Raw genomic sequence first — 14912 nt, 5'->3', positions numbered from 1 at the left:
GCTTGAGTATTAAGTTCATTTAAACCTAAACTACAAAATAAACAGAGAGAATGTGTTATTTTCCAGCATATTTCATGGCAAAAGGTCAGAAATAGAAATAAAACTGCCTTCATATCACTGGTGTCTACTTGCCACTGCCAGCCCACAGAGCTCTACTTTGAACCCGGACATGTTGAGTACACCAAGGTTTTATGGCATGTAGAAACTACCGGATGCTATTGATTGATTGATTGATTGAAAAATCAGTTTGCAGAAAAACAGTTTGCAGAATTACAGTACATTTCAAGCACAAACTCAATACAAAGGCTGTTAACTGTGAGTGGACGACCCAATTAAGCATTACACTTGTTTCCAATAGGGTCCACAATGTTCAATTCATCAAAAACATTTAGAGACGTACAAATAGACACTTCTATATAGACAAAGGACAGAACAGGAATTCATCATAAAGGAGGTAAAAAGGGAAAAGAAACATACACAGTGAGGGGAAAAAAGGGGTGGGCGGTGGGGGGGATTCACGTTCAGCTCCGTTCATTTGTTTGTTTTCCTTGGAGGAGCTGCGTTGGGTCCCCAAGTCGGCTCCGTGGCCGTACCTTGAGTTGGCTGTGTGGCCGTGACCATCTCTTGTGTTGTCCTTGCGTTGGGTCCCCAAGTCGGCTCAGTGGCCGTACCTTGAGTTGGCTGTGTGGCCGTGACCATCTCTTGTGTTGTCCTTGTGTTGGGTCCCCAATTCGGCTCAGTGGCCGTACCTTGAGTTGGCTGTGTGGCCGTGACCGTCTCTTGTGTTGTCCTTGCGTTGGGTCCCCAAGTCGGCTCAGTGGCCATACCTTGAGTTGGCTGTGTGGCCGCGACCGTCTCTTGTGTTGTCCTTGCGTCCGTGTTTGAGGGATTCCGATTTTACAGGGGCCAGTTTCGAATTGCAGCCGTCCGTAGGTGCCCCTTGAGAGCGGTTTTGAAGGAGTCAAGGCATATGTTGAGAAATTTTCATAATTGGCATAATATGTGACCATACCATTAACAACTGTTGTGTATTGGAACCACATCATGTAATATTCCATATTGTTTATTGTTTATATATATACTGTTGCAGTATGCAGTATACTGTGCATAGTGATGACTGCATGCAGGTGACTGCATGGTACTCTGGACTTGTGTCTGGTGAAACACCACGCGCAGGGCCATGGTGATCAATGGGACACTGTGTTGACATCCTATAGAAATTAGAAATGGTCACCTGTTCAGTATGATGTTTAGAATCTGCGTGCACGTGCTCACACACCACGCGCACTTTTTTGTACAATACATGCACAGGCGTACGCATAGGCTACGCAAACCCATACATAAGATTGGTCTCCCAAGACAGGGAGAGCTAGAGACACAGAGACAGGGAGAGCTAGAGACACAGACACAGACACAGAGACAGGGAGAGCTAGAGACACAGACACAGAGACAGAGACAGGGAGAGCTAGAGACACAGAGACAGGGAGAGCTAGAGACACAGACACAGACACAGAGACAGGGAGAGCTAGAGACACAGACACAGAGACAGAGACAGGGAGAGCTAGAGACACAGACACAGAGACAGAGACAGAGACAGGGAGAGCTAGAGACACAGACACAGAGACAGGGAGAGCTAGAGAGTAGAGACACAGACACAGGGAGAGCTAGAGACACAGACACAGAGACAGGGAGAGCTAGAGACACAGACACAGAGACAGAGACAGGGAGAGCTAGAGAGTAGAGACACAGACACAGGGAGAGCTAGAGACACAGACACAGAGACAGAGACAGGGAGAGCTAGAGAGTAGAGACACAGACACAGGGAGAGCTAGAGACACAGACACAGACACAGAGACAGGGAGAGCTAGAGAGTAGAGACACAGACACAGGGAGAGCTAGAGACACAGACACAGAGACAGAGACAGGGAGAGCTAGAGAGTAGAGACACAGACACAGGGAGAGCTAGAGACACAGACACAGAGACAGAGACAGGGAGAGCTAGAGACACAGACACAGAGACAGGGAGAGCTAGAGACACAGACACAGAGACAGGGAGAGCTAGAGACAGACACAGAGACAGAGACAGGGAGAGCTAGAGAGTAGAGACACAGAGACAGGGAGAGCTAGAGACACAGAGACAGAGACAGGGAGAGCTAGAGACACAGAGACAGAGACAGGGAGAGCTAGAGACACAGACACAGACACAGAGACAGGGAGAGCTAGAGACACAGACACAGAGACAGGGAGAGCTAGAGACACAGAGACAGAGACAGGGAGAGACACAGAGACAGGGAGAGCTAGAGACACAGACACAGAGACAGGGAGAGCTAGAGACACAGACACAGAGACAGGGAGAGCTAGAGACACAGAGACAGTAAATAGAAACCAGATAGAAACAAGGCTGATTTATTTATTTTTCCTTTTTTTGCATTGTGTATAAGTGTATATTTGTTTGTAAAATGTTCTGATGAATTAAAAATGGAGGACCTTGATGTAAACAAGTCTTTTCTGGTTTAATCCTTGTAGCAGTTTTTGTATTGACCTGCACTTTCATTGAAATGTACAGGTCAATACTACTTAGACATACTCTGTGAATAAACATTTCAATCAAACAATAGATTCAATACTAATAATTGCAGATACTCGTTTAAGGAAGATTTTAGGATGAAAAATACCAAAAATAGCTCAAAGGATGAAGTTATTTTCCAGAACACTTTCAGGCAGCAGGCCTACCTAATCAAATGACAGATTTCTTTTTTTTAAATTTATGTTTTATTGAATTTTAATCAAACATACATGAAAACGAAACGACTGACAATTGACAATACATACAACCGAAAATAAAACAAGACAATATACGTACAATACACACAAGGGGAGATGTCTGCCTCTCTTCTCTATCGATGACCATTCATAATACATAAGTACCTCAAACAGGTGCATATACAGGTTAAACAGGTTTAACTGAGACTATACAAAATCAGGTCTTATGGTAGAAACACGAGCAATCCATCTAAACCAGTTATCTGTGAAGACTTCAACCTGACCTCTGAAGCTGAATGTAATTCTCTCCATAATAAATATACTATAGATTAAATCAATCCATTCATTTATAGTTGGTATTACATTTGTAAGCCACTTTTTTGTTAAGGCTTTTTTGGATGCCACCAGCAATACCCTCAATAGATACTGATCCTGCTTTACAAATTGAAGTCCCTCCAGATCTGCAAGATACATGGTTTTCAAATGACAGATTTCAATAGCCAAAGTTACTATATTTACCCAGGGTAACTGGACTAAGCATCAGATACTTGTTTACAGCCAGGCCCTGCTCATAGAACATTTCATGGTAGTGGTTCAATGCCTTGCTCAAGGGCACTTCAGCGGTGGTAATTTTAACCTGCCGGTCCGGGGATACGAACTGGCGACCTTCCGGTATCAAGACCGCTCCGCAAACCGTTCGGCCACCGCTGCCACTGCCACAGCCTTAGGTGATATTTAGACTTTAATTAGAATTAACCGTTATGGCTTGATATTACAGTAAGCACATTAAAGAATAAAGCTTTGTCAATCTGATCCTTTTGTGACTCAGTCCACACTGTACAGTAGGCCTACACTCAAACTGTATTTTTTACAGCATTAATATACAAAGTTGAATATCCATTAAACAAAGCTATGGTTCAAAATTGAAGAAATGCACAAACTCAAGCACTGCATTTTCAATTAAGAATTTATTCAACAAAATTAATTAAATTTTGATCTGTGACTTCACAGCATACCGCATTATACAAAATATGATAAGTAATATAATCCCTTCACATATTCATCTTGTAGTCACATACATATTATATGGAATTAAAAGAGGATCCCAACTTCATACATAGGCCACAGGAGTCAACATTTAGCCAACAGTCAACAGGAATACATTATACCGTACTTCCAACAGGGAATGTATTAATGCCTACACTTTATAATGTAATTGTGACAACAAATTAGTTACACATTAGAGTCAGTAGGAATTTAGCATATTGCCACTTGGGGAAAACACTTAAGTGTTTAAAATTTGCCAGCTGCAAGGGTGAGAACAAACTTTGGCACCCGCAGGAATGAGGGCACAGCATAGGACAGCCAAGAGAGATACGGAACTTGTGTCAGGAAGAATTTCAAGGAGATAAAATCAGTGACTTCTCTACCTGGTAATGGGAAAAATGACAAAAAATGACAAAAATTGTCAGAACAAAGTGAGTGGACACAAGAGTAGGATAAGATCTTAAAAACCTAAAGACAGTTTAAGATTAGGTACCTTCGATGTCTTTTATCCCATAGCACCTTGCAAGATCACTGGTCAGCAGAACCTTCCCCGTCATTGACATGAGATTTTTGTCTTCAAAGTACAGAGAGAGAAACCACGCATATTAATAATGACGTCTTGGTCAAATAATATTATTCTTTAATCTCAGCCTAAATAACTAAAGAGAATCTGTACAATAATTCTACCGTTCGCCAGTGCTACAATGCACTTCCCACTCAGCTCTGTGGATTCTCCCACAGCAAACATGTCCTTCATCTGGGGAAAGGGAGGTCGGAACAGAGATTTAAAGTTAACAATTAGAAAATTAGAAAATTAAATAGCTAAGACTTTAGTTATTGTGTAAAAAAACAGTACCTTAGGATCCACACCCGTGGGTGTGTCCTCCTGCATGAAATTAGTAGCCATTTCTGTCTGCACTGCCCCAGGCCACAGGCTGACCGAAGCCACGCCTCTCTTTTTCAGTTCAACGGCAGTGTCTGCTGCTAGCCTGTCACACTAAATCAAAACACTTTCATCAATAGAAAAACATACATAATACTGACAATATTTATAGTCTTACAAACAATAAAGTGGAGCATATTTTATCAAACTAGAGTGCTTGATTACATGAATGCGAGTTTCTATGACCAGATAACTTACTGCAGCTTTACCAACACCATATGGCACATTGAAGAGATACCGCAGGCCCCCCATGGAAGAGATGACAACAATCAAGCCTCGGCCCTGTGCCACCATTAACCGTGAAGCATAAACGGTACAGAAGTAGTGGCCTCTGGCAGTGGAAGAAAGACAATACGTTATTACAGTACTTGCTAATGGTCGGGGGAAAATGATTAATTTTAAGACAATTTACTTTTCACAACCTACCGATATGGCAGATGGAAAAAGCTATCCCTAGAATGTACAAAGCCATAGAACACAGAAGCAATACTCCACACTGGGAATAATGATGGCTTGTTGACAAGTAGCTACTCCGGTTAGGCTACACATCAATCTATTTTCAATATCTTGCCTACGTCTTGAAATATTAAAGGGTAAGACCACTTTTTTAGAGGTTTGGGTTGTTTTCTTACCTTATTATGGTCAAACTAGTCCAGTCCAGGAGTTATTTCGCTCCATAGTGCAGTTTTACAGAAAATAACGTTATAAAAATACCAGCCCATTGACTTCCATTGTAACGGGGAAACAGCTCTCAAAATCACTCTTTTAGTTCGTAAACAAACACAAACAAAGTTGTTTCAGACAATATAGAGCAACACCAAAACTCATGTGGTTTTATTTTTTCATAAAAATGTTAACTTCCTGTTGATTTGTCCATTTTTATTCAGAAGAAAACCCGGACTGGATCCATGGATCCGGATCCAGATCTTCATATAGTAAAATCAACAGGAAGTTACCATTTTTATGAAGAAATAAAACCACATGAGTTTTGGTGTTGCTCTATATTGTATGAAACAACTTTGTTTGTGTTTGTTTACGTACTAAAATAGTGACTTTGAGAGCTGTTTCCCCGTTACAATGGAAGTCAATGGGCTGGTATTTTTATAACGTTATTTTCTGTAAAACTGCACTATGGAGCGAAATAACTCCTGGACTGGACTAGTTTGACCATAATAAGGTAAGAAAACAACCCAAACCTCTAAAAAAGTGGTCTTACCCTTTAAACAGCACCTGAGTGTACTGTCCTTTACTTCAATCTGATTAAAGTACCATAAACAGATAGTGATGAACAGGAAATGACTAACAGTCAGCTGGCTATGAGTCCGTTTCATATGTATGACATGTTTATATGACTAAGCAAAATAAGGCTTACCTGAGACCTGTGTTGTTTATGATATCCCACATGGATGGGTCAGTCTCCCAGAACTTCTTCCCCATATTGTCAAATATAACCTGAAATAGAATGTAATTATGTGCATCAAGAAACTCAAGAATCATGAGGGGTTTACAGAATATGGAGCCAGGGCCCAGGGGAGAGGATCTTTGGAAACGATTTTCCCAGAAGACAGAAATGGAACAGATAGTATATCAGTGTTTAAAGGACGACGTCACACATTTTCATATAATTTTTCTCATGATAATACAGTACTCCCCCCCCCCCCCCCCTACTCTGTCTGTATCTCAAGAGGAGGGCTGTGGACAGTTTATAAACCCGCCTACCAGTAACGTCATCATTTGTCTTTTTCCCCAAACAAGATTATTAAAAAAAAATAACAATGGCCTTAATTATTGCATGCTAACTTTCCAGGAATAGAAAGCCTGCAGTTTCTGTTAGCTTGCCGTGGATTCCCCATCGATGATGTCACAGGTTTCAGGTTTCTGAAATGTCCACAGCCCACCTCTATAGACAGACAAAAAATTTACCCCATATGATCATCATAGGACCAACTATGTGTGGAGTTGGCCTTTAATGGTTATTAGGCTACACATATCAATGCAGTCATGGCACTGACCTGCACCCCAGCATAGGCATTGTTAACAAGGATGTCCAGTCTCCCGTTTTGTTCCCGTTTGATCTGTTCGAACAGTTGCTCAATGTCTTCATCCTTTGAAGAATCACAGATCACCGGAACACAGTTCCCACCCCGTTCCTTAACCTGATTTGCAAAAATACAATTCGATTATTTGACAATTATCCAAAATCCAAAATATTTTGAATGTTAAAAGAAGCATTTTAAATGTGTAGATCTAAATTAATCTGTCCATTTAAAAGACAGATGTGATGTCTACAACCTAACTATTTAATGCTGAAACATCAAAGTCCCCCAACATTAAAGCTCACCTCTGCTGCTGTTTGTTTGAGAGTCTTCTCCTGGCGGCCAGTGATGTAGACAGTGGCTCCGGCTTCTGACAATTGTAGAGATATTCCCCTGCCAATGCCCCGGGAGGCTCCCGTCACCAAACACACCCAGCCCGAGAGGGACATCTTTACCTGGTACTGAGGACAAAGTTAAAGGGCATGAAGGGCAATTTTTTGAATGAAAGATAGTAAGATGAGTTGCAACCACTTGCATTGGTAATGGTTAAATGGCATGCTGGCGCCACCTATTGCTTTTTATGTAACTGCTGTGTGAAGTAACTGTTTTTTTTACACACTGGATTACATAATTGGATCATATGATCATAGATATATATAAACATATCTATGCATATGATAGTCTGAGTAATCTACGGATGTACACCACTATGGTCACATCTAGCCTAAAAAAACGAATTCCAGTTTAACATAATTCAATTCAATTCAATTTTATTAAAGTGTCAAATCACAACAAGTTGTTTCAAGACACTTTACAACCAACAAAGATCCACCCAGAGCAAGCAATATTGCGACAATGGTACAATAAATTACACATAGTATGCCCTGTAGACTGCTGATTGCACATAACTAAGCAGCAGTGTTACATTGTAAAATTATCTTCAGGGCAAAGTACGAAACGTAAACGAGATAGTCAACATAAGACTCAGAAAATACTACATTTTGTTTTGCTCGACCGAGTTCAATTCAAACATTTCGAAATTCGAATAACCAATTCCGTTAGAAAAGCAGTGCTAGTGATGGGAGATTCATCGGCTGATTCTAGTTGTTTTTAGATGAATCGGCATCGGTTCGATTAATCAATCAGACTGATTAATTAATCGGGTCCGATTAATCGGTCTGTACGGCTTTACAGATAAACACGCCCAAAGCAACAGGTTGAACAGATCTACAAGCTCACAATATTAAATATATTGTTTAATACATGTATTTTTCAGAATGGACAAAATGATTTTAATCTTTTAATACAGAATGAGATCATATCGACATCGGTAATTATATTATCGGCCATAACAGCAATTTATTATCGGCACATCCCTAAAAAGCACACACTTTAAAGTTTACACTGACCTGAAATGGTATCTCTTTACAGGTCCCTTGGCGCAATGCAAGTCCAACAGAACTCTCCTATGAATCGTCAGTACTTCTTGTGATAGCCTCATTAGCCTGTAAAGTCTCCCTGTGCCCCGACTGTGACACACTGTGTGTGACACACTGTGTCACAATCATGACACACTGTGTCATGATTTCAGAGAGCAGCCAAGACGCGAGTTTTGGGACCGTAGTTACGTAGGCCAGGGGTTCTCAACCCGTGGGTCGCGACCCCTCGGGGGGTCGCCAATTTAAAAAAATATATATATATTTTCACGATTTTTCAAAAATAGCAGACCTACAAGCTCGTAGCGCGCCACTCGGTGGCGCGCTATGAGCTTGTAGATCTGCTATTTTTCAATAGCTAAATTATAACAATGCTTAAAACACCAAAAGGGGTTCCCGCCCAAAATGGTTTAAGGTTATTGTAGCAGTCAATTTATATTGGGGGTCGGGAGGGGGCGGGGCGGGGGTCCCGAGACATTGCCAAAGCATTTCCGGGGGTCCCCGGCCAAAAACGTTGAGAACCCCTGACGTAGGCTATAGTATGCCGTAAACGTACCTAGACCAAGTCCATAGGTCAATATATATATATTTTTAAATACCACAATGAAATGTGGTGAATAGGCTATAATAATACAAATAAAACACAAAGAAATAAATAGAAAACGCAATGTTATAAATAAAACTACAATTGAATACATACAAAATACAATTAAATAAATAAAACAAATATTGTGTTGCGTTTGTTTGATTGAAAATTGTATTCAGTATGTAGAATGGGTTGGCCACATTTCAACAAATTCGGTACTCATTTTTATTTTCATTTCATTTATTATTAGTCTACATTTTTGGACTTATGGACTTCTACACCGAAGCAATATAGAAGTGAGAATTCACATAATGTATTTGGTTGTTTTATTGTACACAAGATGGCGCTAGGTCCCCCTTAGGCTAGGTGAGTTTCATGTCAACCATTGTGAAGAAGTTTCTGGAATTTACTTTATGAATTCTCTTCATAATATTCCCAAACAGACCAGGTGAAATAAATGTGCCTACAGCCCTCCAAGCCCATAGGATGATGAATCTGGGAGCATCATACCAGATGAGTATGCTAGAGAATGTGTTATTTTCCAGCATATTTCATGGCAAAAGGTCAGAAATAGAAATAAAACTGCCTTCATATCACTGGTGAGTTCAGGGGGTATTTTTTGTCACTACATTTGTACATGTGAAATATGTCCTCTGTATTTATGCATTTACCAAACCTAACTATTAGAAGAGTGCACTGCAGATGTTGTGCCTAGCCTGTCTTCAAAGTGTTTATTTATTCAGGTTAATATAATGAAATGTGCCATTGAAGAGATGCCCTTAGTCAGGGTTAGTGGATAACAGAGTGGATAAACACAAATTGCAAAAGCAATGAAAAGATAGTCTTTTGAAAAAACTTTATTTATTCATCTTTGCGTGGATGGTACAAAAGGTTTTGATATGCTCACCAGTTTGTGAAAAAACAATCTTTTGAATACTATCGTGACACTGATCTCAAAGCCATTTTGGTTATATCTTGTGTTTCACACCATTCCAGAAGTTCTGCTTAGTAGTAGGGCAGGCTAATGCTATAGTCAATAATACAGCATACCGTTTGAGAAGAATGCAGTCACACAAGGACATTTAATAATATTTAAGTTAGATTTCAGTATTAAACATTGTATAATCATTGTAGAATGAAACTGATAGGGTAGCCACAATTTGCAACACTAGATTTCTTTTACATGTTGAATCTAGAGTTGCACCAACAAACATTGACAGCCCATACATCCAAACAGAAAAGTCTGATTGTATTAAACAACATTAAACTCACCAACATTGAACCTGTATGGAAAGCTTGAATGATCCACGGCAGACATGTTTCTTTCTGTCGATAAATTCGGTGCAGGTGATAATTGTGAAGTTCGCGTTTGGAAGCGCTCATTTTCAATAACATAACCTCCTAATGGGACCCTGACGAAGGCTTATAGCCGAAACGCGTTGGTCCTCCCTTTTTTTGTAATGATCTTTGCTATGCCATAAAATATAATAAAGGCTTTTTCACTTCACTGGAACAGAGTGCCTTGGACCCTCTCTCTATTCAACGTAACCTCCTGCTTGAAAACGAGCGCTTCTGAACTCCAACACTTGGAAAAATAATCATATGCAAATAATTTCTTGACAGACAGTAGCTCATAACATGTCTATAGGGGAATTTTATGAAACAAACACTTCGCAGATAGAAAGAGAAGATTTCTCTGGGACTTAAAGAGGAGGCTCGTACCAGGAGGCGGCCCGTCCGTCTCTCTCTGACGCTGCGTCACTCGGCAGCAGGCCTGCGGAGGAACCAGACCCTGGAGTCTGTCCGCAGAGCCTCCGGGAGCTCACTGCTGAAGAAGGTCAAGGCTCACGCCTCCAACTCCAGCTGCAGTGAAGATACTTCTGCAGAGACAGAGGATGAACACCAACCAGAGAAACAGTCCGAGGTTGCGGAGGGTTTCGCTGAGACTGGGCAACCAGGTGTCTGTCAGTGGCAGTAGTAACAGAGTGACCACCCGGGCCAGTAAGTTGCTCTGCTGCTGGTAGCTCAAGCTTTTCCTAGAGCTGAACTCTGTGCGAGTTTAATACAATCAGATAGGACTTTTCTGTTTGGATGTATGGACTATCAATGGTTGGTGTATAAAAAGAAAATCCTTTTTTGTTATTGTTGCTATTGCTGCTACAATGTTGAGGAGCCAAAACATTTTAACAATCTGTAATCTTCTAGCAATCTTTGTCAGGCACAGAATACACAAAACCTGATCCTGTACATTTGCATTGGTACAAAACCAATTTACTTCAAGTCTATGCTGTCATGTGACCAGCCCAGTGAGCATTAGTCACAATGAAAAGCATTAAAGTTCTGCACCTCATAAAGCTGTATATTGTTGGGTCAGAACCCTGAGGTCGGATCAGTCAGCTTCTAATGAGCCCTTAAACAACAACCATTTCATTTAAATTCATCTGGTATGCATTTGTCTTGAAAGTCATTTTACTTGCTACTACTCGCAACAACTGTGGTTAAGTAACAAGACTTTTTTTTATATATACACACACACATTATAATTTCTGGCTGATAAATACTTTACTTCCAGCTCATCATTTTTGACAGGTGTACATCAATGTCAGTGTAAATTACATTTAAACCCATCTCAGTCCTAATCAAACAAAACAAAAGATAAACTCATTCACACCACTTATCTATATCACTTGTTTCTTTAGGCAGGTGGTGACACCAAAGGCTACAACATGACGTCACGAGCCGCAGTGAAGAGCAAACCACCGCCACCGCTCCAGCCCTTCTCTCTGTTTTTACTCACCGCCGTTCAACGTTATTTCAGTGGTCACCTCACCACCGAAAATCCAGACTATGAATAGGCCTTAAGTTTTGCCCACCTGCCTTTGGCAGGTGAATAAAACTTTTGGGCAGGTGGAGCTTGCTTTCAGGTTGCCGGAACGGGCAAGTGGTCGTTTAAGAGGAGACACAACCATCTATAAACACAACACCAGATCTCTGTCTAAACACCTGAACGTGGCCAGAGCGCTGTCTTCTGGTCTGTGTAATGTAAAATAAGAGCACTGTTTACCTATAATGTGCCATTTTCAATGTTGCTACACTTAAAAATATAAAACAGTGTGAACCCATATTCATAGCTATTTGAGATAAACATTGAGGCATGACCATTTTCATCGCACAGCCCCAGGAAGTAAAAAGCAAATTGAACAGTAATTCAAAAAATTCCTATCATTTTATAATGGATGATTTACTGTTCGGGCAAGTGGGCATGACCTTTGGGCAAGTAGAACATAACTTGTACTTGCCCGATGGGCAAGTGCCTCTGAAACCTTAGTGTCAAGCCCCTGCTTTAGGTATGAATGCGTGTAACAAATTCGGTCCCTTATCAGTCCCTTCCTGCTGTCCCAGCTACACTCCTATAAAAATGTGCAACAAAGACTGGGTCCCGCTCCTCTAGAATGTGTAAGAAATTGTTCCTCTCTTCCTCACTCCATGATTCAAACCACTGGGTCCACAGGCGTAGCTGGCATTCAAAGATATTTGGTGGACTGTCCTTGACCTAGAACATAAAGAGATTGTTAGATGATGTTACATACTGACATAAGTCTTTACGGATAACACATTTAGTATTATACCACTTTCACCCTGGCATATTTTGGGCATGTCATTAGGCCAGGCAAATAGCCTGTCTGCAAATAAGCTCACAAGTTCACAACACTTGTAGATCGGCAATTTTTGGACATCAACATCATACATTACAATGAAGTATAAAAAGAAAATCACACCCATGAAGTGAGGGGCGCTCTAAAGGCCTATTCATAGTCTGGATTTTCGGTGGTGAGGTGACCACCGCTCCGGTGGTGAGCTGACCACCGGAGCTGAAATAACGTTGAGCGGTGGTGAGTAAAAACAGAGAAGGGCTGGAGCGGTGGCGGTGGTTTGCTCGTCACCGCGGCTCGTGACGTCATGTTGTAGTTCGGTGGTCACCTAACCACCGAAAACCCAGACTATGTATGAGCCTTAAGTCTTATCATCGTACATGATCATCATGACGCAACTCTACATTCATTCATTGTCAATGGGAATTTAATGTTTGGGTAGAACAAAAATGCAGATTTTTTAAATGGGGGATAGATTCAATCTTCCATGGGTCTAGCGCCTTGTGACAGGACAGACTCCATCTTCCAGAGGTGTATTGCATTGTAATGAGACAGATTTCACCTGTCTATTTGCTCTAATTGTCTATTGCTTCATTGTTAATGGGAATTTAATCTGTGTAGGACCGAAAAAGCAAATTTGCTCGTCCTTATGACGCAAATTCTCCATTCATTGTCAATGGGAATTTAATCTTTGTGTAGGACGAAAGTAGACGATTTGCATATGACATATATGATTTGCATATTTTACATATGACGTAAATTCTCCATTCATTGTCAAAGGCCTTTAATGTTTGTGTTAGGACAAAAATGAACACTATGGCTGAATATAGGAGCGTCAAAATGGGGTTTAGGTGGTTAGATGCGTCGTGGCATGTGAGATGTACCTACCTGTAGAGTGTTGAGCGACTCCAGCAAGGTGCACACTTTACCAGGCACAGCTTTGCCTAGCAGGTCCTGCAGGTATCGTTCCCTCTGGCTTGCAGTCCAACTCAGGAACCAGCTCAGTACGCACCGCTGCTCCTGAAGAGTTACATACGACACAACGGGCAGAGGGTGGTGTCTACCCCCTGCATTCAGAGATGTACATGACAGGTTCTCAAGCCTAGGAGGTACTGAAGCCTGTGGGGCTGGTGGAAAGTCCTCCAAACCGGGCGAGGAGCAGTTGAACCAGACATGTGGTGCATCGGCTCCTAGGTCTGGACCTCCAACGTTGGAGTAGGGTGTAGCAGACAGATATGATGCCATTGCCATTGGGGTTGGCATCATCTCTGCGGGCTGCTGGTTAGAGCCTTCATTGACGCCGACATGACAGAACCACGACATCTTTGGGGAAAGATATCAATTTAGAAAGCAGCAGGGTAAATTAACTATTATATCCAACAATCCTAGCTATAGTTATGTTGTGTAGTAGCCCGTCTCCGGACCCCCCGGGTTGAGCTCCTTTGGACCTACAGTCATCAAAATGTCAGAAACTTTAACGTAGGGTTCCGAAAGGAGCTAGTTGTGTAGTAGAGTATACCGAAGTTGGTAACATTAATCCGAGGGGCTAGCTACAGCAAAGAGGTTTATGATCTAGCAGAGCTATGCTCCCTTACACCCGGCTCTAATAGCGGGGTGAGGTAAGGTTCCAAACGGGGCTAGAAGTTAGATATGTATGCTGGCCAGGCTGAACTTCAGAGTTCAGACATCCAATTTTAAATTCAGAATATCAACTTTTTACATATATAAATAAACGTCAGTCGTCCCCACCTTTCTTGAATGCCAGTCACCTAATTGTCGGCATTTTTTTTCCTCCTAATGTGTTGCTGATGTAGATGTAGGCATGTAGCTAGCCCGTTTGGTTTCTAAGCTTTATCTCCACAAACAGGAAGTGTCCGTGTGTTTTGTTGAGTGGGGAAATCACGCCTGCGCAGAGCGCGCACCGCACACAGTAAGTGCGCAAGCCTCGCGAGGCTTGATAATTGAACTTTGAAAATTAAAAACTTAAATAAAGTTCTATTATACATATATTATTAACATCATCTGGTTTGCGAGTTTGTTTGTTTGCTTGTTTATTTTGTGCATTGTATGATCATAATTAAAACAGGAAAATATGTGTTTAATTTAATTTAATCAAACAGATTTACAGCCCAGCTAGAAAGAATGGCTGTGCTATTATAATGTCACAGCCAAGTAGTTTGCCTTGGATCAAGACAATCGTAGATGTATAATAGACTGACTTATGCAAATGTCATCTTGATCCAAGCCAAGGCTACCATTCTAGGGCAGAGATTTACTTTACAACGGTGTTGTAGGCCGCCTTCATGGTGAATTGAAAATGGAGGACCCTTATGTAAACAAGTCTTGTTTTTTCTGGTTTCATCCTCGTAGCTCGATCAGTTTTTTTGCTTTCGTTTGAAATGTACCCATTCGGCATTCTACAAACTGTGAATAAAAATGTCAATCAAT

The 14912-nt window shown here is 41.2% G+C and overlaps 2 protein-coding genes across 2 annotated transcripts; both read right to left on the bottom strand.

Moving 5' to 3' along the window:
* Window positions 1-3712: 3712 nt before the first annotated feature.
* On the bottom strand, window positions 3713-8371 carry LOC306924252 (dehydrogenase/reductase SDR family member 1-like). Its single transcript, XM_079502689.1, has 9 exons — window positions 8199-8371; window positions 7095-7250; window positions 6766-6909; window positions 6126-6205; window positions 4952-5084; window positions 4667-4807; window positions 4498-4567; window positions 4304-4384; window positions 3713-4193 (listed from the first exon to the last, which is right to left on the bottom strand). The coding sequence occupies exons 2-9, from the start codon at window positions 7236-7238 to the stop codon at window positions 4057-4059; spliced, it is 930 nt and encodes a 309-aa protein (XP_079358815.1). The 5' UTR covers window positions 7239-7250; window positions 8199-8371; the 3' UTR covers window positions 3713-4056.
* A 1279-nt stretch (window positions 8372-9650) lies between these two features.
* On the bottom strand, window positions 9651-14372 carry cUnh14orf119 (chromosome Un C14orf119 homolog). Its single transcript, XM_079511801.1, has 3 exons — window positions 14214-14372; window positions 13353-13787; window positions 9651-12364 (listed from the first exon to the last, which is right to left on the bottom strand). The coding sequence occupies exons 2-3, from the start codon at window positions 13785-13787 to the stop codon at window positions 12191-12193; spliced, it is 609 nt and encodes a 202-aa protein (XP_079367927.1). The 5' UTR covers window positions 14214-14372; the 3' UTR covers window positions 9651-12190.
* Between the last annotated feature and the right edge of the window lie 540 nt (window positions 14373-14912).

This window comes from Electrona antarctica (genome assembly GCF_951216825.1).
Source record: "Electrona antarctica genome assembly, chromosome: 1".
Taxonomy (NCBI): domain Eukaryota; kingdom Metazoa; phylum Chordata; class Actinopteri; order Myctophiformes; family Myctophidae; genus Electrona; species Electrona antarctica.
This window is presented reverse-complemented; position numbering and strand designations above follow the sequence as displayed.